The sequence below is a fragment of the Dendropsophus ebraccatus genome, chromosome 8 (assembly GCF_027789765.1).
Source record: "Dendropsophus ebraccatus isolate aDenEbr1 chromosome 8, aDenEbr1.pat, whole genome shotgun sequence".
Lineage (NCBI taxonomy): Eukaryota > Metazoa > Chordata > Amphibia > Anura > Hylidae > Dendropsophus > Dendropsophus ebraccatus.
This window is the reverse complement of record NC_091461.1, coordinates 55,949,744-55,973,888: the sequence shown is the minus strand read 5'-3', so window position 1 is coordinate 55,973,888 and position 24,145 is coordinate 55,949,744. Positions and strand designations below refer to the sequence as shown.

The 24,145-nt window shown below is 41.2% G+C and overlaps 1 protein-coding gene across 2 annotated transcripts; it reads left to right on the top strand.

Annotated features, from left to right (window-relative positions):
* Nucleotides 1–710: 710 nt before the first annotated feature.
* RUFY2 (RUN and FYVE domain containing 2) lies at nucleotides 711–23,619 on the top strand. Of its 2 annotated transcripts, none has more exons than XM_069979110.1 (14): nucleotides 711–787; nucleotides 4,490–4,604; nucleotides 6,086–6,256; nucleotides 6,974–7,091; nucleotides 7,187–7,288; nucleotides 10,971–11,094; nucleotides 12,082–12,146; nucleotides 12,376–12,441; nucleotides 15,291–15,360; nucleotides 15,794–15,892; nucleotides 15,982–16,095; nucleotides 16,971–17,135; nucleotides 18,083–18,177; nucleotides 23,361–23,619. In XM_069979110.1, exons 2-14 carry the CDS (start codon nucleotides 4,529–4,531, stop codon nucleotides 23,467–23,469), a joined length of 1,374 nt encoding a protein of 457 aa, XP_069835211.1. In that variant the 5' UTR covers nucleotides 711–787; nucleotides 4,490–4,528; the 3' UTR covers nucleotides 23,470–23,619. The 2 variants fall into 2 exon arrangements, with proteins under 2 accessions (XP_069835211.1, XP_069835210.1); XM_069979109.1 differs by having other exon boundaries at nucleotides 6,083–6,256.
* Nucleotides 23,620–24,145: the final 526 nt, after the last annotated feature.

Genomic DNA, 24,145 nt, shown 5'->3' with positions numbered 1-24,145 from the left:
CTGCTGACCTGTACCCCACCAATGCAAACCTCTGAAATGTCCCTATGACAAGTTTTCTTAAATAATAGGTACACTTTAAAAGTGACAGCAATCAGCTGAGGATGTGGAAAACACCAGATCCTTGGCTGATTGTCTCTTTTAAGTCTGCTTCAAAAGGTCCCTTTAGACCAAAAGACTTCTATGCTGTGGGGGCCTCAAATGAGCACTCATTTGCAGTGCCTTTACAGGGCACAAAAAATGGAGGGACCAGGCTGCACAAACGATCCTTGCATTGTAAGTGAAGCCCTGGAAACTGACAGGATCACAGCTGCAGCAAACTAGGTAAGTATGCAGTGCTGTGTGATCTGCACTGTGAGTTTCTATGGCTGCAGGACCGATACAAGGATCGTTCCTGCAGCCCTCGATTTATTGTGCCATGATGTAGACACTGCAAAAGAGGGCCGATCTCACTGACCGCGCTCCTTTGCGGCCGAGGAAGCATCATTGTAGGCGCTAATGCCGTTATCTGACGTCCAGAATAGAAGAAACATAACACAGCATCAATGATACACATCAGCGTGACCTGTCCGCCCACTTCCTCTGTCAACGCAGCTGGGATTAGAACTACAACTGCGCATCTCCCTATGTAGCCGTGCGCAAGTGTGCTATTCCCGAAGCTGCGCAGAAGTATCCAGCTGGATGATGGGGCCAGAGAAGGATAACCTGCGCATGCGCACATGGCACAGCCTCTGGGCGGACTCCCAGCTGTCAGAAGGAAGGTGGCGGACGTCTTGCATCTTGCTGAGAGGTGAGGAGCATCAGTGCCCGGCTCAGGGGCTTATAGGGGGCAGCAGTGCCTGTCACTCAGGAGCAGGGAAGTGCCTCTACTTGTTGGGCCATTGTGGGTTAATCCCTAAGAGCTTCTATAGTCTACATATGAGAATAGTATATAATGCCGGGTGGGGATTGTTTGTATTGTATTTTATCAGAAGATTATGTCAGTGCTGGAGGGCATGATGCCCTGTGTGCCCTCAGGAACCCACTGCCAATAGCCGTAGCAATAGTATATCCTCTGTCATAGATCTCATATCTGTCATATCAAGTGTATCTGAAGAAATAGCATCAGCCTTCTCATTGTACAATCGTTTTATTATATCTTATTCTTACTATTATTATTGTGTTCCATTGTATCAATACCATCCTCATGACATATAATCAGTGTGTATCATTACATGTCACGCTCACATAATACATAGTACATAATACATATTACATCATACATAGTACATAATACACAGTACATAATACACAGTACATAATACATAGTACATAGTACATAATACATAGTACATAGCACATAATACATAGTACATAGCACATAATACATAGTACATAATACATAGTACATAATACATAGTACATATTACATAGTACATAATACATAGTACATAATACATAGTACATAGTACATAATACTTAATACATAATACATAGTACATAATACATAGTACATAATACATAGTACATAGTACATAATACATAGTACATAATACATAGTACATAGTACATAATACTTAGTACATAATACATAGTACATAATACATAGTACATAATACATAGTACATAATACATAGTACATAGTACATAATACATAGTACATAATACATAGTACATAATACATAGTACATAATACATATTACATAGTACATAATACATAGTACATATTACATAGTACATAATACATAGTACATAATACATAGTACATAATACATAGTACATAGTACATAATACATAATACATAGTACATAATACATAATACATAGTACATAATACTTAGTACATAGTACATAATACATAGTACATAGTACATAATACATAGTACATAGTACATAATACATAGTACATAATACTTAGTACATAGTACATAATACATAGTACATAATACTTAGTACATAGTACATAATACATAGTACATAATACATAGTACATAGCACATAATACATAGTACATAATACATAGTACATAATACATAGTACATAGCACATAATACATAGTACATAGCAGAGGGAGCTCAGAAGAGAGAGAAGAGGCTGAGGTGATCAGAGACTCTTCTTGTCTCATAAAAGCACTGCCCCCCGCCCCCCCCCCCCTACCTGTGGCTCTTGAGGTGTTAGGTACAATGCTCTAGAAGATGAATCTTGCCTTCGTCATCTCATTCCCTTGAAATACTTTCCTCTGCTTTACAATTGTAATTTTATTTTGCCAAGGGAGGATACGTGTGAAATATTGCAACCTGCAGGGCACCACATACACGGTCCTCATCTTTGTGGAGTATTTTATAATGTAGGTTTATCTTTATGATCCAACCAGAACTTATTATAGAAGTTTACATTGCGACTGTATCAGCAACAACCTGGTTTGTTAGTGGGTTCCAAAATGTTTTAAAACATCTGCTGGTATCCATATCTGCTGACAGCCTGTATCTCCTGGTATCCGTATGTATCTACTGGTATCCGTATCTGCTGACAGCATGTATCTGCTGGTATCCGTATCTGCTAGTAGTCTGTATCTGCTGGTAACCTATATCAGCTGGTAGCCTGTATCTGCTGGTATCCAAATTTGCTGGTATCCAAATCTGCTGGTATCCGTATCTGCTGGTAACCTGTATCTGCTGGTAATCTGTATCTGCTGGTAGCCTGTATCTGCTGGTAACCTGTATCAGCTGGTAGCCTGTATCTGCTGGTATCCGTACCTGCTTGTAGCTAGAGATGAGCGAACCTGCCGGATTTCTGGTTCACTGTGTGCTATGGGAAGCTCTGATGCAGGCGTGCGCCCGCATCAGAGCTCTGCGGCCGGACGGCCGGACGGCCGGTCTGTTACGTAGTGTGAACATAGCCTATGGCATAGGCTGTATCCCATCTGCTGGTATCTGCTGGTAGCCTGTATCTGCTGGTATCTGTATCTGCTAGTAGCTGTACCTGCTGGTAGCCTGTATCTGCTGGTATCTGAATCTGCTGGGATAGGCTGTATCCCAGTTTTCTTGGCGTTCCTTACGCGGTATCCACCCGCTGCACAGAGCCTGCAGACAGCGGGAGTCAGGTGCCGAGATTTCTGGTTCGTACGAACCAGAAATCTGGCAGGTTCGCTCATCTCTACTTGTAGCCTGTATCTGCTGGTATCCATACCTGCTGGTAGCCTGTATCTGCTGCTATCCGTACCTGCTGGTAGCCTGTATCGGCTGGTAGTCTGTATCCGCTGGTAACGTGTATCTGCTGGTAACCTGTATCTGCTGGTAGTCTGTATCCGCTGGTAACGTGTATCTGCTGGTAACCTATGTGCTTGTGTCTGCTGGTATTCAGCATCAGGTTGTGGCTCCCAATAGACTTAAAGTGTCGTTAATTTTTTTTTTTTTGCAGAAATCAATAGTCCAGGCGATTTTAAGAAACTTTGTAATTGGGTTTATTAGCCAAATCTGCCATTATCTGCATGTAAAAAGCCTTTTTCCAGGTCCCCCCCTCCTCTCCTTTCTGTCATCCACTGCTCAGAATCAGAAAATCTCGACTGTTTTTCATCAGTCAGATCTGTCTGTTCTATGAAGAGGGAAGGGGGAGGAGGAAGGAGTGAGATTAGCTGGCAGCTGAGAGCCAAGAACAAAGGATTACACAGCAGGGAGCTATTCAGAGTGCTATTCAGAGGTCAGAGAGGTCAGTGGTGACTGCAGAGGAGAGAGCCCTGATGTGAATGTAAATTAACTCTTTGTTGTCCTGTTTTGCTGCCTCTACTTTCTCTCTCCATAGGAAAACCATGAAGACAGGGGGAGAGCTTCAAACTGCTTTTTCATGATAAAAATGCATTTCTCGGCTAATAAAACCAATTACAAAGTTTCTTAAAATCTGTACTATTGATTTCTGCAATAAAAATTTTAATGACAGTGACACTTTAAGGGGATTGTCCAAAATGGCTCAGAACAGAGTAAAAAAATAAAAGTAGCCACCTCCTCCTTATCATTCTTCCACCATCCCATTCTCACACTTTCAGGTCTCTCTCAGCATGGAGACAATCACTGTAAGTGGTCACCGTTGATTGGCTGCAGCAGTTCTATTTCCATATAGCGAGGGACTGAAAAGTACAGATTCTGGTGGGACCAAGGAAGCTTTGGGGAATCAGGAAATTGAGTATGGCTTCTTTCTGCATGTCATAGTAATGTTTTAGTTCACATGGTACAGAAAACTTGTAATTATGAGGAATCAGAACAGAAATATTTGCTTTTTTTGTATAGTAGCCACCATGTACCATTTATAATACAGATGATTGAATACAGAGGCCACTCTGACCCCTGAAGCAGCAGGGCCCATGTGTGACTACCCACTCTGTACCTCCAGCAGATATGTCCAGGCTTCAGGCTTAATGCCTTGGGTCCATCTTTTCTCTCGTCTACCACAATTTGTCATATTTTTTATACTCAGGGAAGCAGGGATGATTACAATGATTTTACCTTGATTTTTCACAGGTCACTGTAAAAGAAACAGAGTGACTTCTCTTTTCCACCATGACCCAGTTCGGAGCCCCAAGGAACCCTGTTAATTGGGTCTCCCAAATCACAGCCGCTGTGGTGTCCCAGCCAGGTTAGTGGTTTATTTACATTGCACATTTCCTTCACATTACATTATGGGGGGGTCACTAATTTAGGACCATCCTCTATGACCCAGAGCTGGAAGCCACTAGTTGCATCTTCTGTTCTGGCAAATTCTGAATCAACATTCATATTAAATCGTGGTCACAGTGTATGTCGTGGTATTATTATTGAAGCCTAAAACAAGCACTGTTAAAATCTCTGTTTACAATTTTAAAATGCTTGTTGTAAGTTATGATAACATGCGCCACATACAAAACCCCTCCAACAGGTGACTAAATAACAATGATTCCCCAAAGCATGTAAATATGTATTGATAGCTATGCAAGTAAGGCTACAATTTGCAAAGCAGTGTTTTCCTTCGCTGAGCGCAGTAAGTCAGCTTTAATCGATACAACATGCCAGTGAATGCCGTCCTTCATCTACCACTGATGCAGGTTTGTCATGGTAGACCCAGTCCTTCAATAAGCTGAACATGGGGTTCGGAAATAATGGCTGGTCAACCATTCATCTGTGAAATCCTCAATTTATACAACTTTTTGTACAAAAAAGTTTCATCTCATTTTGAAAAAAAAAATCATCTCATTTGGAACAGCAGAATGTGACCCAGAACCCTTTGAATTAGATCTTGCTTAGGCTATGTTCACACTACGTAAAGGGATTTCTGCGGTACTTACGTAGTGCTGCAAGCTGAGGGAATCCCGGACAGAGTGTAAACACATAGTATACACTTCGGCCGGGATCCCTAGCGGCACCGTGAGAAACTGACATATCACATTTCTGCGGCCGCTATTCACACAATAGCGACCGCAGAAAACCCTGTCAGTTCACACAATGGAGCGCACGGCTCCGGCCGCACGCTCTATTGTGTGCAGTGGCTTTCCATAGCCTTTTATTTGGGTCTTTCATGACATGCCTAATTCCTGAACACATAGTCCATTTTGATTCTGTATTTCACTGAGAAGGGGGATACTACATAGACAGTAGTCAGTCTGTGCACCTCCTCATAACCTGATGTTTTGTTCAGTGTGAGGAAGTTTTTCAGTAAGAGAAAAGTAATCAGATATAGGCTATTCGCACTATGTACTGTTAAGAACAAACAATGGCTTTTGTTGTAAAGCAACGGCCGGAATTAATGTTCATGATTATTAATTCCAACAATTACCGTTCATGGTGGAATGGCCGTTGGGCTACTGGGATGGATTGTGATCCATCCCAGTGGCCCACACAACCCTTGCCGCATTGTTCTCACCTCCCCATTCTATATACCTGATGTGGATTCTGATCATATATTCACATTTGTGAAAATAATTTTATTCCCTCAGATGAGCACATTACAGATCAGAAAGTAGAGACCATTAACCCATCAATTACAATTGCTATTGATTTCTAGCTGTGTTTCGGATGTATGCATAATTCATGCATAGTAATATGATGGCTTTTAAATCCTATCATTAACCTGTGTACTAGCAGCAAGAGATCCAGCTGTTGTGGAGCGGACTAATTTGCTGAATATGGCTAAGCTAAGTATAAAAGGACTCATTGAATCAGCCCTGAGTTACGGACGGACCCTGGATTCAGATTACCCTCCTCTTCAGCAGTTCTTTGTTGTGATGGAACATTGCCTCAAGCATGGGCTTAAAGGTACAGTAAATATCTTACAGTATGGGGTACTGTCCTGGAAGCATACCAATGTATAGTGAAATGTAGTGAAGACAAATTAGTGGTAAAGTGGTAACATTTCAGGCTGTTGGCCTTCATTAGGCTGGTGTCTGGTAGTCCTAGGCCTGACATGAAGCAGCACAGTAGTTCCCATAGGAGCATGATATGTTGTCATTAAAACCTGGCAGTGGTGCACAGGGGGTTGTACAGGAAAGAAAATCTACACCATGGCTGGGTGTGTTATTAAAATTAATAAACAAGCCAAACTCACCTGACGTGCTCCTCCCGCCAACTTCCCAGTCCTCCTTGTTTCTGAGACAGTGTAACAATGCAGGAATTGCCTGACACAGCTAGTCAGTGGCCACGGTGGTGTCATGGGGCAGTGCGTCAGTGGCAGAGAATAGGACAGGTGAGTATAGCTTCGCTATTATTGTTTTAATACCCCCAGCCATGGAGAATGTGTTTTTTTTTCCCCGGGACAATCGCTTTGGGCCTGTGGCATGAATTGATTTTACTTGTGCATAAAAGTATGATATAAAAGAAATGTACAACTACATTAAATTTTATTGATCTGGCTTCCAGGAGACCAGAAATCCTAATCTAATTTGCAGAAAGAATAGTCACAAACAAGCGATGTATACAATGTACTTAAGCATGACTACAGCATATATGTCTAAATATAATTGTTCTTCTTGGCAGTAAGAAAATCCTTCCTCAGCTTTAACAGAACAATATGGGGTCCCCTGGAGATGGTGGAGAAAATATGTCCAGAAGCAGAAGAAGTTGCTGCCAGTGTAAGGGATTTACCAGGACTCAGGTGTGTGTTTCATGTTTCTTTGCAGCCTGCTACTACTACCATATTCCCTTTGACCGTGTATCAAAAATGTTATCTGTTTAATTTTTCTGCCTTAGAACCCCCCTTGGTCGAGCCAGAGCCTGGCTGCGGTTGTCAATGATGCAGAAGAAGCTGGCAGACTACCTGCGTTGCCTGATCATGCGCAGGGATATTTTAAGGTTAGTAGTTCCAGCAGCTCAGCTACAGATTTCAAATGTTCAAGGAACAGTTCTGCAAACACTTTAAACTAGAGCCTGACTATAACCTGATGTAAAAATAGGATAGAGGGGCACATTTGTCATCTGCACAATTTTTCGCCCTTGTGTTTTTCTCTGTGCTATGCAAAAACTCCCTGACCTTGCATGAATTTTACCAGGCACACTGCCCTTGATGAATGTTGCACAATTTTTAAGCATAGTTTTTTGGCTCAAAAACAACGCCATGGTGGGAGTGGAGTATTGCTGTGCAGTTTTTTGCACACAAAAATGAAAAGTCCCACATGATAAATGGGACTAATAAAGTAACTAATATGAAACCACACCCCATTAGAGCATTAAAAAAAGGCAGAGCTGGTGTAAACTGCTCTAAAGTAGGGCAAATGCCTTTATAAACCTTGCATAAATTTATACGCCTTGCACAAAATCTCAGTATTAGCCAAAATAGCAGCACAAACTAAATGATACATGTGCCCTAGATTGTTCAGTACATGAAGCATCTGTAGCACAGTATAGCTGTCGTATGCTTTTGTTAAAGGGGTTATCCAGCGCTACAAAAACATGGCCATTTTTTTCCGGAGACAGTACCACTCTTATAATTCAGTACTATTAAGGTGAATGGAGCTTAATTGCAAACCCCACCTGAACTAGAGACAACAGCTGTCATTTTGGTGCCAAAGTGTGTCCGTGTTATGAAAACTACAACAGTTTTGGCAAAAAAAAGGGCGCGAAACAGCAAAAAAAAATTCTGTCAGTCTTTTTTTAACCAAAACCAGGAGTGGAACTGGCAGGGCAAAATTATAATGGAAAGATGTGCACAGCTTCTGTGTTTTTAACCCATTCCTGGTTTTGGTTCAAAAAAGACTGAGCCATTAAGACAAGCCATTGAGGGGAATTTGGCTATGTTCACACATATGTATTTCTGTCAGTCTTTTTTAACCCCTACATGACCTAGAGCGTACCGGTACGTCCTGGAAGTCTGTGCCCAGACGACCCTGGACGTACTTGCACGTCCTGAGCTATGAAGTACGCTCCGGAGCGGAGCGCGCTTCATAGCAGGTAAGGGCCGGCTGCAATCAGCAGCCGGCACCTTACCGTTAATGACACGCTGCAGCGATCGCGCTACAGTGTGACATTAACTCCTCAAACACTGCGAAATGGCGCGGCTGCGGCGTTTAAGTGTAAGTGACAGGGGGAGTCCCCTGTCACTTACCGATCGGGACCCCCGCAGTGTGACTTGACAATTTCCCACTGACTTTAATTAAGCGCATTATTATATTGAAAACACTGCCGTATTTTCACCTCAAAATTATGACTGTATTTTACCTTTATTTTACAGGATGTATCCAAATAATGTGTTAGCATTATCTATGTAGAGTACATTTCAGTTTTCACTTTATTTGCAAAATTGCAGGTTCTGAACTGTGCCCCTCTGTGATGCACAGCTATCACCTATTGTTACTTACTGCACTGTGCCCCTCTGTGATGCACAGCTATCACCTATTGTTACTTACTGCACTGTGCCCCTCTGTGATGCACAGCTATCACCTATTGTTACTTACTACACTGTGCCCCTCTGTGATGTACAGCTATCACCTATTGTTACTTACTACACTGTGCCCCTCTGCATGTACAGCTATCACCTATTGTTACTTACTACACTGTGCCCCTCTGTGCTGTACAGCTATCACCTATTGTTACTTACTACACTGTGCCCCTCTGTGATGTACAGCTATCACCTATTGTTACTTACTACACTGTGCCCCTCTGTGATGCACAGCTATCACCTATTGTTACTTACTGCACTGTGCCCGTCTGTGATGTACAGCTATCACATATTGTTACTTACTACACTGTGCCCCTCTGTGCTGTACAGCTATCACCTATTGTTACTTACTACACTGTGCCCCTCTGTGATGTACAGCTATCACCTATTGTTACTTACTGCACTGTGCCCGTCTGTGATGTACAGCTATCACATATTGTTACTTACTACACTGTGCCCCTCTGTGCTGTACAGCTATCACCTATTGTTACTTACTACACTGTGCCCCTCTGTGATGTACAGCTATCACATATTGTTACTTACTACACTGTGCCCCTCTGTGATGTACAGCTATCACCTATTGTTACTTACTACACTGTGCCCCTCTGTGATGTACAGCTATCACATATTGTTACTTACTACACTGTGCCCCTCTGTGATGTACAGCTATCACCTATTGTTACTTACTACACTGTGCCCCTCTGTGCTGTACAGCTATCACATATTGTTACTTACTACACTGTGCCCCTCTGTGATGTACAGCTATCACATATTGTTACTTACTACACTGTGCCCCTCTGTGATGTACAGCTATCACATATTGTTACTTACTACACTGTGCCCCTCTGTGATGTACAGCTATCACATATTGTTACTTACTACACTGTGCCCCTCTGTGCTGTACAGCTATCACATATTGTTACTTACTACACTGTGCCCCTCTGTGATGTACAGCTATCACATATTGTTACTTAGTACACTGTGCCCCTCTGTGATGGACAGCTATCACATATTGTTACTTACTACACTGTGCCCCTCTGTGATGTACAGCTATCACCTATTGTTACTTACTACACTGTGCCCCTCTGTGATGTACAGCTATCACATATTGTTACTTACTACACTGTGCCCCTCTGTGCTGTACAGCTATCACATATTGTTACTTACTACACTGTGCCCCTCTGTGCTGTACAGCTATCACCTATTGTTACTTACTACACTGTGCCCCTCTGTGATGTACAGCTATCACATATTGTTACTTACTACACTGTGCCCCTCTGTGATGTACAGCTATCACCTATTGTTACTTACTACACTGTGCCCCTCTGTGATGTACAGCTATCACCTATTGTTACTTACTGCACTGTGCCCGTCTGTGATGTACAGCTATCACATATTGTTACTTACTGCACTGTGCCCCTCTGTGATGTACAGCTATCACCTATTGTTACTTACTACACTGTGCCCCTCTGTGCTGTACAGCTATCACCTATTGTTACTTACTGCACTGTGCCCCTCTGTGATGTACAGCTATCACCTATTGTTACTTACAACACTGTGCCCCTCTGTGATGTACAGCTATCACCTATTGTTACTTACTACACTGTGCCCCTCTGTGCTGTACAGCTATCACATATTGTTACTTACTACACTGTGCCCCTCTGTGCTGTACAGCTATCACCTATTGTTACTTACTACACTGTGCCCCTCTGTGCTGTACAGCTATCACCTATTGTTACTTACTGCACTGTGCCCCTCTTTGCTGTACAGCTATCACCTATTGTTACTTACTGCACTGTGCCCCTCTTTGCTGTACAGCTATCACCTATTGTTACTTACTGCACTGTGCCCCTCTGTGCTGTACAGCTATCACATATTGTTACTTACTACACTGTGCCCCTCTGTGCTGTACAGCTATCACCTATTGTTACTTACTGCACTGTGCCCCTCTGTGATGTACAGCTAACACCTATTGTTACTTACTACACTGTGCCCCTCTGTGCTGTACAGCTATCACATATTGTTACTTACTACACTGTGCCCCTCTGTGCTGTACAGCTATCACCTATTGTTACTTACTGCACTGTGCCCTTTTTCCAGTGAGTTTTATGAAAATCATGCAGTAATGATGGAAGAAGAAGGAACCGTTATTGTCGGGCTTCTGGTTGGACTAAATGTGATTGACGCCAATCTTTGTGTCAAAGGGGAAGACTTGGACTCACAAGTATGTTGCATAAATGTATACCAGTTGTCTCTTACCTGTATATAATGGTATTCTTTTAGCTAAAACACTTTTAACACTCCACTAACAAGGACGATTTAGTGTAAATTTAGATATGTGTACCCCAGTGGTTGTAGGGATTAAAAATGTCCCCGCAGCTCCAGCACTATGGAGATTTATGTAGAGGCTGTGCGCCGGTGCGCACGGCAGGAAACCTACGCCAGCTGAGAGCTGGAGTAGGTTTCCTGCTTATTTTTTGGCGAATCTAAAGATAAATAGGGTAGACCCCCCCCCCTGTACCGCCCCCTCCACACACCCGCCCCCCTATTGTACCGGGCGGAAAGTGCCCATTTGCGAATATTTTATTCGCAAAACGGCCATTTGCGAATAAAATTATTCGCAAATGGGCACTTTCCGCCGAAAAATACGATTTCGCCGCTTCATACATGTTCCCCTATGTGTATACACTCTGGTCAGGATTCCATTCATTGCAATACAATGTATGTTGTGTATTAATCACGGCCGTTGTTGCAAATTGCAACAAGGGACGTGATTTATACACAACATACGTTGTGTGAACATGGCCTTAAGGTGTTAACCAACCCCTTTCCACACCTTGACATAACAGTACCACAAGGGCCTTAGATAGTAGGCACACCATGACTTACTCTCCTGTCATGGTGATTGCAAGGTCTTTGCCATTGTTCCCATTCCATCAATGATGGTTATAGCATGCATGTGCAAGTGGTGAGGTAAAATGTTCATGTATAGTAACTGCGAGGTGGGTCGCCAGAATGAATTCTTCTAGTGGGCCTTTGGATCTACATATAGGGTTCTTTTTTATTGGGGGTCATGGGTAGCCAATTTTATAACAGACAACGACCTGGATGCAGAAAAACAGTCCTGAATGCTCATAAAACCCTTATGTAAGGGAAGCTTTATGAAAGCAGTTCCCAACATCATATTTTATTTATATATATTCTTTTGTAGGTTGGAGTGATTGATTTCTCTATATATCTAAAATCAGAAGAAGATAATCATAACAGAGAGGGAAGGTAATAAATGGTATAACATACTTGTGTATATTGTTGCCTGTGTTACACAACCCCTTGAAATGTAATGAGACTGGTGTGGTGTAAGGAGTTCTATAACATTGGTTCCCCTCACAGCACCAGAACTTTGAGAGAGCCACATTATTAACATATATATATATATACTGTAAATACTGTATGCTCTGTGCATTCATCTTTTTTATGTTTAATAACTGATCTTCCTCCATACCAGGGATGTGCACATTTCTGCAATACTGGACCAAAAGAACTATGTTGAAGAACTTAACAGACAACTTAAGTAAGTGTGAGAAATAATACTCATCCTTTTCCAATCACATAGTCCTTGGTAGCTGACCATGCATGGTGGCATATGTTGCTTACTTGCAGTCCGACCATAAAAGACAGTCATTTAAAGTCTGTGCTGCAGAATAATCAGGAATGAACAGTATATTTAAAGGTAAACTATCAGCAGGTTCTTGCTTATAGTTCCCGTTAGCCACTTACTCCCTCCTACCAGCACCGGTCTTCTGAAGTCCCACAGTTTGGGTAAAATTTGATCCAATAAAAATATGCAAATTAGGAGCACTGCCCGCCCACCGGCTCATATGCTTTTGCCTCCTGATGCATATTCCAGCCTGCATAAGCATATGAATAAGTAGGTGTGAACATCTGAGTCGGCGGGCGTGTTAAGTTGCATATTTTTACAAGATCGAATTTTACCAAAACCTCAGTACTTACACGCTTCGGTGATAGAAAGTAAGTGGCTACCCGAAACCATAACAATCCTGGGAAGGGGGAAAAGCCTACCATATCCGTGTTAGAAAAAAAAAAAAAGACTATTGAATTCATACCATTAAATGGAAACTATCAGCAGCTTCGTGCATACAAACCTGCTGATAGTTTCCCTTTAATGGTATGAATTCAATAGCTTTTCTTTCCACAGACAAAGTAGGTTTTTCTCCCTGCCCAGGATTATTACTAGCCAATGAAAACAGATGTTTAGTAATCAGTGATTTAGTATACACCATTATAAATACACACTATACATACAGCTGTGTGGTATGTTGCCAAAAACGACACAGTAGGAATTGTGTTGGGAATAACCTTGTGCTGCCATCAGACATAAGGAAAATAAATTCTCAGGTAACACAAGATGACACTTTTCGAAGAGTAATGTTGGCTGCATTCACCCAAAATGCAGTCACCGGCTTTGGCTGGGATTTACACTACGTTTTTGCGATCGTTTTTTTTTTTATCCGTTTTGCATTTGCGTGCATCCGTTTTGATCCATTTTTCTGTTGACTTCGGTTATAATAAAAGGATCAAAATTAGAGATGAGCGAACCTGGAGCATGCTCGAGTCTATCCGAACCCGATTGTTCGGCATTTGATTAGTGGTGGCTGCTGAAGTTGGATAAAGCCCTAAGGCTATGTGGAAATCATGGATATAGTCATTGGCTGTATCCATGTTTTCCAGACAACCTTAGAGCTTTATCCAAGTTCAGCAGCCCCCGCTAATCAAATGCCGAACGTTCGGGTTCGGATGGACTCGAACCCGGTTCGCTCATCTCTAATCAAAACGCATCCGTTTTTTTAACGTACACAAAAATGAGGTCAAGTATGTTTTTGTGTACGTTAAAAACGGTTTGCAAAAACGTAGTGTGAGTAGAGTGTTTAGTATGACATAAGCAGCATCCAACTGCCAGATGCCTTCAGTATAGATGACAAAATCTTGAAAGAAACATAAATCTCATATGCTGTGACCCTCACAAGCTAAGCTGCTATCATCTAAAGAATAAACTTAAAGAGAGCAGTTTGTATGTCTTGGTGTTTAATGGTGACTGCTATGTGTATAATGCTATGCGTATAATGGTGACTGCTATATTTTGTCTTTTCTGATGACTAGTAGTGATTCTGAGCAGGGAGGAAAATCTTTTTCTTAGTCAATACTAATTAAGTGCTTAGATTACTTATTGTCTTACAGGCTGAGAAAACACAAGTCTAGCAATATTGGCAACAGCTGTAGTAATAGAAATTTTTATTTAAGGTCATGTATGATGATGGAAATGTGAAGTGGCACTCACTAACATTTAAAAATCCATACATTTATTCTATATCCATCAAAACTGCCCCCAGGAAAACATGAGGATCCGCAAAGCTGACTGGGTATCAACGGCCATTTTACTGTTCACCTTACTGAAGCCATAGGAATTGGGTCAACTGAATGATCCTAATCATCTCCACCTGAGGGCAATGGATAAAAGCATGGATTTTTAAATAAGGGGGAGTGTCACTTCACTTTTTTCTATCATTTTACTGTGTTGTATTTTGGACCACTCCAGTTCTCTCCCTGGTTGAGTATAGGTTTGTGGTAGTTCACTTTAGTGTAGATAAGGTGCTGTCTCATCTGGATCCCCATACAACAGCAGGGGATATTACATAATACATCAGAGAACAAACAACCTGCATCCATTGCTGGAAGAACATAAGCTGGTGGTGGCAGTGTTATTGTCAGTGCAGTGATTCCCTGGCATTCTCTGGGTCCACTCGTCCATGTGGAAGGCGCTCTAAATTGATATAGAGACATGATGATTGTCTTCCCTGGGGCAGATGGCATTGTCTGAAAAGACACATTGCAATAGCTGACATTGGTTGGAAGAACGTGACCAAAACGACTATGTACTACCGTGGCCTAATACCCTATACGTAAACCAAACTGAGTACCTGTGGGACCAACCTGAGTCACTCCCCGTCCGTTTCCGGAAGTTACTTCTCTGCCTGTCATGTTACAGGACTGGGTATATTCCACACTTAGGATTACTCTCTATGAGACACAGAATTTGCATGAGGTCTTGTGGGGGGGCAATAAAAAGACTATTTTGTTATTGTATCTTAGTATTTCGGGTGTTTTCTGCAGTATCTGAGAGGTTGACTGTTGCTGTGGTGTCAGCTGTACGCTAAGGTGACAGCAGCTGCAGATGGCACGGACAGGTCTCCTGAGCCCACGGCATAATAATACAGCATAGTGTAGGAACTAGCAACACACGGCAACATACTATTATGGCATGGTGTGGGAAAGGGTTTACTTATCAACTGTATCCTAATAATAAAACAATGTGACATGCGCGTTGTTCTCTCTTGCTTGCAGCGGCACTGTGAGCAGTCTTCACGTGAGAATTGACACACTGGAGAAGTCAAATGCAAAACTTATTGAAGAGGTAAAGTAACCTAACTAAGATACTGTGGTATTAATACAAACCCTATTGGGTAGTGTTCAGTCTCTACAAATCTGACAGACACAACATTGTAGCTTGGTCCATCAGCAATGCATTATAGAGCTATTCTTTATTAGCTTATACTGGAGAATAACTTTGTGGATGCAGCACTGTATAGAGTATACAAAATGCCTATGTCACCATATCAACTAGAATATAGAGCAGATAAAGTGCTCATGTGCAGCGTACCTGTAATCAGAGGTGTAGCTACAATGGAGGCAGACCACACAACGGCTACGGGGTCCGTGCATCAGGGGTAAAACGTGGTCTGACATGATAGAAACAGTAGTGGAGAACTAATATGTAGGGTGGAGACTTTGTAGAGATCAGAATATAGATGGTCTACTCTGCAGTCTTTTTTGTTTTTGTCTTGCAGTTGGCTATAGCTCAGAATAATATAATCAAACTTCAGGAAGAAAATCATCAGTTAAGGAATGAGAATGCCATGATTTTCATGAGAGCACAGCATCTTGAGGTAAACTACTCTATATTTCTCATACCTAGACCATAATGACCCGTATACAAAATGTTTCATATAGCTGTATTACATTGCTTTGCGTATAGGCAGCCAAAGCTGAAATTGAAGCTGAACAGATGTACAGACAACATTCAAGACATGGAATGAGCGAGATCTTTACTGAAATATGTACTCATCATGACGAATCACAGCTGGCACAGGTACACTTGGAGCATTGTTGAGTGAAATGTTACAAAACATCAAAAGGTAAATTCACACGTAATGGGTTCGCAGTGGATTTCATGCTGCACATATTGCAGCAAATCCGCTGCGATACTTGTTCCCATTATAATCTATAGCCCTGCATTCTCGCAGTTGATTTTAATTCCGCTGCGAGAATGTATTGGCAACTTTCTATAACTACTTCCATGCCATGCAGGTAAAAATAATAAAGACACCATGTTTATCCGTTCCTGTTCCTTTGGCTCGCTCCCATCTGCTTCTTTGGGTCCCAACTGGCTGACAGCTGATTGGCTGAGCGGACTGTCAGTGAGCCAGGACCAAACAATGAGAGCACACCAGAAGAATGGGAACGGGTAAGCATGGTGCCTTTATTATTTTTATTAATGAGTATCGCAGCTGATTAGCTGCGATATGTGCAGAGTGAAATACTCTGCAAACTCATTTTATTTGAACGTACCCTAAGGGATTTTTCCATAATAAAATCTATCGATTGAGGTCTGGCCACTGGGACCCCATAAATGTCTACAACTATGTATATCTTTCTGGTAGGAGTTGGTTGCTCGGTTAGAAAAGTTAGATCATAGCAACTCTAAGCTGTGATAAGTATTATGTCAAAAATGTTCCCATTCCTTAACAGCAAGCAGAGATCTTGATGATTAAAATGTTGCACAGCCTTTCATTGTACAATTACAGAACAACCTCATGTAGTATAATGAAATGTCATTAGGTGACCTCCTCTGGCCATTCATGTTAATGCAGTAGCTGTTTTACAAATTCTGGCAGCATTCCATAGCCCATCATGCCACAAAACATCAAAAGGTCATGTAATTTATTTTGTTTATCACCATTACAGGAACCTGAGAGTGACATTGAGCCAATAAGGGTGCAACAGGAAATAGAATTTGCTGTAAACCTCTTAGAGAAAGATATTCATGACAAGCAAGATACTCTCATCGGCCTCAAAGAACAGCTACAAGAAGTGAAAGCAATTAATTATGAGATGTATAAGAAAAAGCAGGTATGTAATCAACCGGAAATATGTAGATGGATCGTTGTAAGAGCTGCCTTCGAAATTTAAAGGGTTTACCTGGAAAAACAATTTGAATTCTATAGTGCTAAAATTTATATACCTATGTTAGGCTGGGTTCACACTGCGTTTTCAGCATCCGTTTAACGGATCCGGTTTTTTTAACGGTCAAAAAAGTAGTGTCAACATTACTTTATTGTGCGTCAAAAAAAAACCCGCATCCGTTTTGATCAGTTTTTTAATATTGGAAGTCAATAGAAAAACGGATCAAAAACGGATGCACACAAATGGATCCGTTTTTTTGCAATCCGTTTTTTTGCAAAAAACTGATCCGTTAAACGGATGCTGAAAACGCTGTGTGAACCTAGCCTTAAAGGGACATTTTGCAATTTAGTATACAGCGCCTCTGCTGCTTGGGTCCACACATATGTAGCAGAGTTTGCGCAGGAATTTTCTACAACATATTCATAGAAATTCAACATGTCATGTTGATGGCTGATGGTTGGGTAAACGGACCTACAGACACTCTACAAAGCCAAAGGACACTTACCTGATAGGATAGTGGGAGCTGAATGCTCCTTAGGGTGCCTTTACACAGAGAGATTTATATGGCAGATTTTTGAAGCCAAAGCCAGGAACAGAATATAAACAGAGAACATGTCATAAAGGAAACACAAAAATTTCTCCTCTTTTCAAATCCATTCCTGGCTTTGGCTTAAAAAATCTGTCAGATAAATCTCTTTGTGTAAAGGCACCCTTACTCTACTACTACTACTACTACTACTACTACTACTACACACACACACACACACACACACACACACACACAAACATACAGTATGTTTTATATTTGTACAGTTTCGATAATTTATATTTCAAGAGAGCATCATTATCATGAAATGTAATTTTATTGCCCCTTTCATGAAATGTTTACACAGAGTTCAGAAGAGGATGGCAAAGAACGAGATGTGAAAGAGAGACTAGATGGGAAGTCCAGTCAGACTGCATCTGCCATGAAATCACAAGAGCCAAGGTAAGTAACATAAAGGAACGTAGTGATGGGTACAGCTGCAGCAGAATTCTCAGGTGATATGAAGCACTGTAAAAGGCAGACAATTACATGACAATAGGAATTACAGGAGTGATTTTAAGAATTAGATAACCAATTATAGCTAAATCAGTTAAAAGGGTTTTCCAGCTGAAACATCCTGATGAGCTATCTCCAGGACTGCTCATCAGTCACTGATCGGCAGGGTGCTCACCAGTTTGTTTTGCCCAATAAAAATCCTTTAAATGGTTAATTGCAGCGCAGTTTGTCATCTGGCATATGATCACCAGGACAGTATGACAATCCCACAAACAAGACTAAATGCAGAAAAGGGTATAAGGAGTAAAGAAAAGATGATTTTAAAAATTGCTATAAATTCCTGCAGAACACCAGAAAACTCATAAAAATGGGAATGATTTTACTGCATTAGATTATGTGCACACTAAGGAATACACACATAGGGGGAGATTTATCAAACTGGTATAAAGCAGAATTGTCTTAGTTGCCCCTAGCAACCAATCAGATTCCACTTTTCATTCCTCACAGATTCTTTGAAAAATGCAAAGTGGAATCTCATTGGTTGCTAGGGGCAACTAAGACAATTCTACTTTACACTAGTTTGATAAATCTTCCCCATAGACTTCAAGCGGATTCAGCTGCACGGCCTCTGTTTGAAGTTCCACCTGTCCTATAGACTCAATGATATTTGCCTGTGAATTCCACCATCCACCCAAAGAATTGACATGTCAATTATTTGGGCGGACAGCGGAATACGCCAGCAAATATGGGACAGGCGGAACTTCAAGCAGAAGCCGCACGGCGGAATCCGCTTGCAGTTTCCGCGCATTTCAGTAGTGTGCACATACCCTTACTCCTACAGGGGTTCATTATATACAATATTAATGAGCATTGACAGTAGTTTATTTTGTTATTTTCTTTAAAGGACAACTCCGGTATAAAAGTTTTTTCCAGTAATTGAAACACATAACAAAGTTATATAACTCTTTAATATGCTTCAATCACTTATTTGCCCCCTTCCCTATCTTTCCCCCCTTGACCACCCCCCAGGAAGTGTAGTAAACTCATGCATACCTAATTACTGTCGACCCCAGGCTCTTCTGTCGGCGCCATCTTGTGACAATGTCGTCATCAGGAGGGAGGCTGCTCTAGGTCCTGTTAATCCAGCCTCCCTCTCCAGCCTTGTCAGATGACTCTGCTCGCTCAGCTCCGATTGGCTGAGCAAGCTGCAAGCCATATGACATTCTACAATTCAAGAATGATAAAAAAAACTTTCCCTCAGTTTAATTTTGGTGGGTAGCAGTACAATATGGTGTGGTAAGGAGGATTTTATGGGACTAGGTGGAGACAGTAAGTGAATAAGTCATGTCACTTGCTCATCTTCTGTCCCTGACTGACTCCAAGAACATAAGCAGCTACAGGATGCTCGATGCTGTCTACACTTATCCCATTATTACATTATACAGTACATGCCACATACTATATATCCCTGTACTGCTGTAGTTTTCTGACAGCCCACCTCATACCGAGGCCAGTGCAGGGATATATGAGGCATATAATGTATGGTGTAACACAGGGATAAATGAAGGCAGCCTCCTACATTTATCCCAATATAATGAAGTGCATACCTTTACTAGACAGTTAGCAAGTTTGACTGCTGACGCCTTCACCCGCCTTATCATGATGCAAACCATTCTGCTCTATGCCAGGGTTCTGATGATGGTGTGGGAGAGAAAAGGCATGCATGCTGTGGCTCAGCATGACAACAATGACTTTAGCAAACCAGCTAAAATCATGGAATGTATGTAATAGTACCAAAAGGCAGAACCACATATATGGGCAGCACCTATACTGCCAAATATATTAATAAAGCGAATACGCTCTTTGCCAAAAAGAGACAGTCCACATGCACCATATGGCCAGTATATTTCAGTTACAAAAAGTTATTAGCACTAGTGTTATACACAAGACTACTATCAAAACTTGACTCCATAGTATTAATCGGTCTCCCAAATGATCGAATTACAAGACAGCTGAGAAAAAGAGAGTGTCAAATCCACTGAGTGCAAGATATGAAGCTCTTGTGTTAGGTTTTAGGTCTATTTATTCTAACCATTGGCCATTTTTCTATCATTACTGTGTCAGTCTGACCACTCGTGGTGGTATTGTTGGGTCATCGGAGACCCCAAAACTATTGATCCAGTTCAGTAAAGTAGAAGAATTCTTAGAACGATTTGTGAGCTTGATGGAATTAGACCATATTTCTAAGTTTATCTCCCTCATAAATTCTGCAAAATGGAATGAGCTTAATTATTGAGACAAAGAATCTAGGACATTGCTGGCAAACAGGAAGCCGTCCAAGTACGGAACAGTGTGCATATTGAAATCCCTTATGTGGAGTGCCAGCTCTGTCACCAGCTTTGTGAAATCTGTGAAGGGAACTGAAATCGTGAATAGGAGGGTACAGATATGTAGCTGAGAAAGGAATCCAACAATATTGTTAAGAAAAATCCAGTGCTGGGTCTCTGCACGCAACCACTAGGGTATGCTAACCCACATAACCATATGTACAGAACAGGTTACAATGGGTGGACAGAGGCTCACAGATCTTATTAAAAAGTGTTTTATTGGGAGTTCACCATCATTGTATGATGGTGGATTTCCTATAATGAAAGGGAACTCTCACAGCAGTCCCAAATCAGGTTGCAGCCCAGTGTCCAGATCAACAATGAATAATCCAAAAAGACAACGCTGACACTATATAAATAGGCAAACTCACCACCAAATAATGAAAAAAGTATAACAATCTGTATTTATATGCACAACACAAAGTTTGCTGAACGGCACTGTGTGGCTCAATGGCTCAAGTTCGGGTGCTCAGTCTCACGGTCCCTGACCCAGGTCCCGGCGGTACTAGAAATGTAGAGATGAGGCGGCACTCCAGATATAAGTGAATAAAAAGTGGTTTGGTTTATTCACCCAACATGCAATGTTTCAATCTACTCAATGAGATCTTTGTCAAGCAGATTGAAATGTTGCATGTTGGGTGAATAAACCAAACCACTTTTTATTCACCTATATCTGTATTTATATGCATATTTCTGTGCTGTCAGTTTCCAGATAAAACAGCAGTGCATCCTGTTCTCTGGTACAGATGATCGAACACTGGAAAAAGTTAGGTTTTATCGAACTTAAACCTTGTCGAACCTTCCGCATTTGATTCCCGGTGCCTTCCTGTTGTTTGGGAAAGGAGGAGACAGCCAGAGTACCGCCTTGAATACAGGGATACAGCCTAGGTAGTAGACTGTATCCCGGAATTTCAGGCGGTACTCAGGCTGTCTCCTCCTTCCACATGGAACAGGAAGGCATCGGGAATCAAATACGGAAGGTTCGAGTTCGATAGAAGCTAACTTTTTCCGGTGTTCGATCATCTCTATTCTCCAGCTCTCCCATCCAGCCACTGTATCTTTAGATCACCACCTCCTACAACTGTCAATCATTTTGGAGGAGTTGGTGGTCTGAACATACTGCGGATGGATGGGAAAACATTGGGCTTGATCACAGCAGCAGCGCACTAGGTAAGTATGTACTGCTGTGTGATCTGGAAACTGACAGCACAATGATTTCTTGTGCCATGTAAAGGCACTGCAAATGAGCGCTGATCTCACTGATCTTCATGACATAGAAATCATATAATGCAAAAGAACCTTTAGAGTCAACTTCTCCACTATAAAGATCTCATCTAATGGTTCGTTTACACAGAAAGATTTATCTTACAGATTTTTGAAGCCAAAGCCAGGAATGTGTTCGAAAAGAGGAGAAATCTCAGTCTTTCCTTTATGACCTGTTCACTGTTTATAGTCTGTTGCTGGCTTTGGCTTCAAAGATCTGTCAGATAAATCTCTCTGTGTAAACACACCATAAAGTAGACATATCAGACCCTAAGGAAGATGACGTGTTATCCCATTAATCCCAAATTATCCCAAATGGTCATAGTTTTAATCAGTGTCACTACACTTTCTCTGTACATTCAGAGCAAAGCAGCTTGATATACAAAGGGGTCAGCTTCTTTTTAGAATATTGTACTGCATGGGAGTTTTTTTCCTCTCCAAGAAAAAATAAACATAGAAAGATATAATAGTATATATACCTACATAAGCCCTGCAGGGACTATCACATGTAACAACATCAAGGATTAGTTTGTTGAAGGGCACAGAACACTGTGAAGCAACACTAAGCCAAAAGAGCTAATCCGTTTGCAACTAGGATAGTAGTCAACAGTAAGGGGATAGCTATAGAGTAGGATTGGCATTGCATCCCATGCTAGCTAACAAAATCAAGCTCTACCAGGTCTTTCTCCATTAGACTGGGGAGAGGAGGTGATTTTTTGTATATCCAGGTTTCCTGTCTATGACTTGGAGGTCCCTCTCTTGTGGTGCTTTTATGGGAAAGGGTCAAACTATACTAAACTGCGCAGATAAACGTGTATTAGAAATGATGAATTACCTTACTTGTACTTATGGTCTAAAATGTTAAAGCGACTCTGTACCCACAATCTGACCCCCCTAAACCCCTTGTACCTTTGGATAGCTGCTTTTAATCTGAGATCTGTTCTGGGGTCCGTTCGGCAGGTGATGCAGTTATTGTCCTAAAAAACTACTTTTAAACTGGCAGCCCCGTGCCTAACGGCCGTGGCCTAGGGCTCTATTACACCAACAGATATCTTACAGATTATTTTACAGATTTTTGCAACCAAAACCAGTAACAGACTTTAAACAGAGAACAAGCAACAAAGGAAAGACTGAAATTTCTCCTCTTTTCAAATCAATTCCTGGCTGTAAAAATTGGTCAGATAGTCTGTTGGTGAATTAGGGCCCTAAGGATGAAACACAGATATATCTAGAGGGTGGTAGGGATTTCTGCACTAATATGACTGCATGACATGTCAAAAATATATATTTTTTTTTATAAATAACATTTTAAGAAGTGATACATTCCCAAGTCCAATATTGCTTTGTAAGTAGACAGTCTTGACATTCAAATAATATAAAATGATAACAGTTTGAAGTGTATATAATATGTTATGCAAACAAAAACAACTAGAATACATCTTCATTGCAGTAATTCATTGTTTGTTTTTTCCTAACCAGCAATAAAGAAGTTTTAATGAAGCCAAGAAATATTGAGATATCCTACATGAAGGACTCAGGCTTAGAATCTGCTCCGCACTATAAGCTTATTAAAGATATATCATTCTAGCATTGCATATAATACCATCAATAACGAATGATACCAAACATATATACTTTACTATAAAAAGCAGGAAAATGTAACTAGAACTTGTTTTATCTATATACATTTGTACTACATTAATATATCTGTTACATGAATGTTAGAGATTTGTATATGTACACAGAAATTATGTATTAACTAGTAATTAACTCACATATTAAAGAGTATTTTCATACTGTAGAGTTTGTCTTTATTTTTACTCCCATTTTTGTATTCTATAAACATATTTTTTTTAAAAAAGCTGACCAGGCTTTGGTACTTTGAATGAGTATATCAATGCAACTCTGTACCGGCATGTAGCCACCACAAACCACTGGTACCGTGTTGTAGAGGTCCTCACATAGGGGGGCATTTATTAAGTCCGGCGTTTTTTACGCCGGACTTATAAATGCCCCCGCAGCTCCGGCGCTACGGAGATCGAAAACCTACGCCAGCTGAGGACTGGAGTAGGTTTTCGGCGTACATTTGGGCGGAACGGATGGTAAATCCGCCCACTACACACCCCCTTTCCGCCCCCCTGGCGTACTCGGCGGAAAGTGCCGATTTGCGAATATTTTATTCGCAAATCGGCCATTTGCGAATAAAAAAAATACGCAAATCGGCACTTTCCGACGAAAATCATCCGTTCGCCGGATGATACATG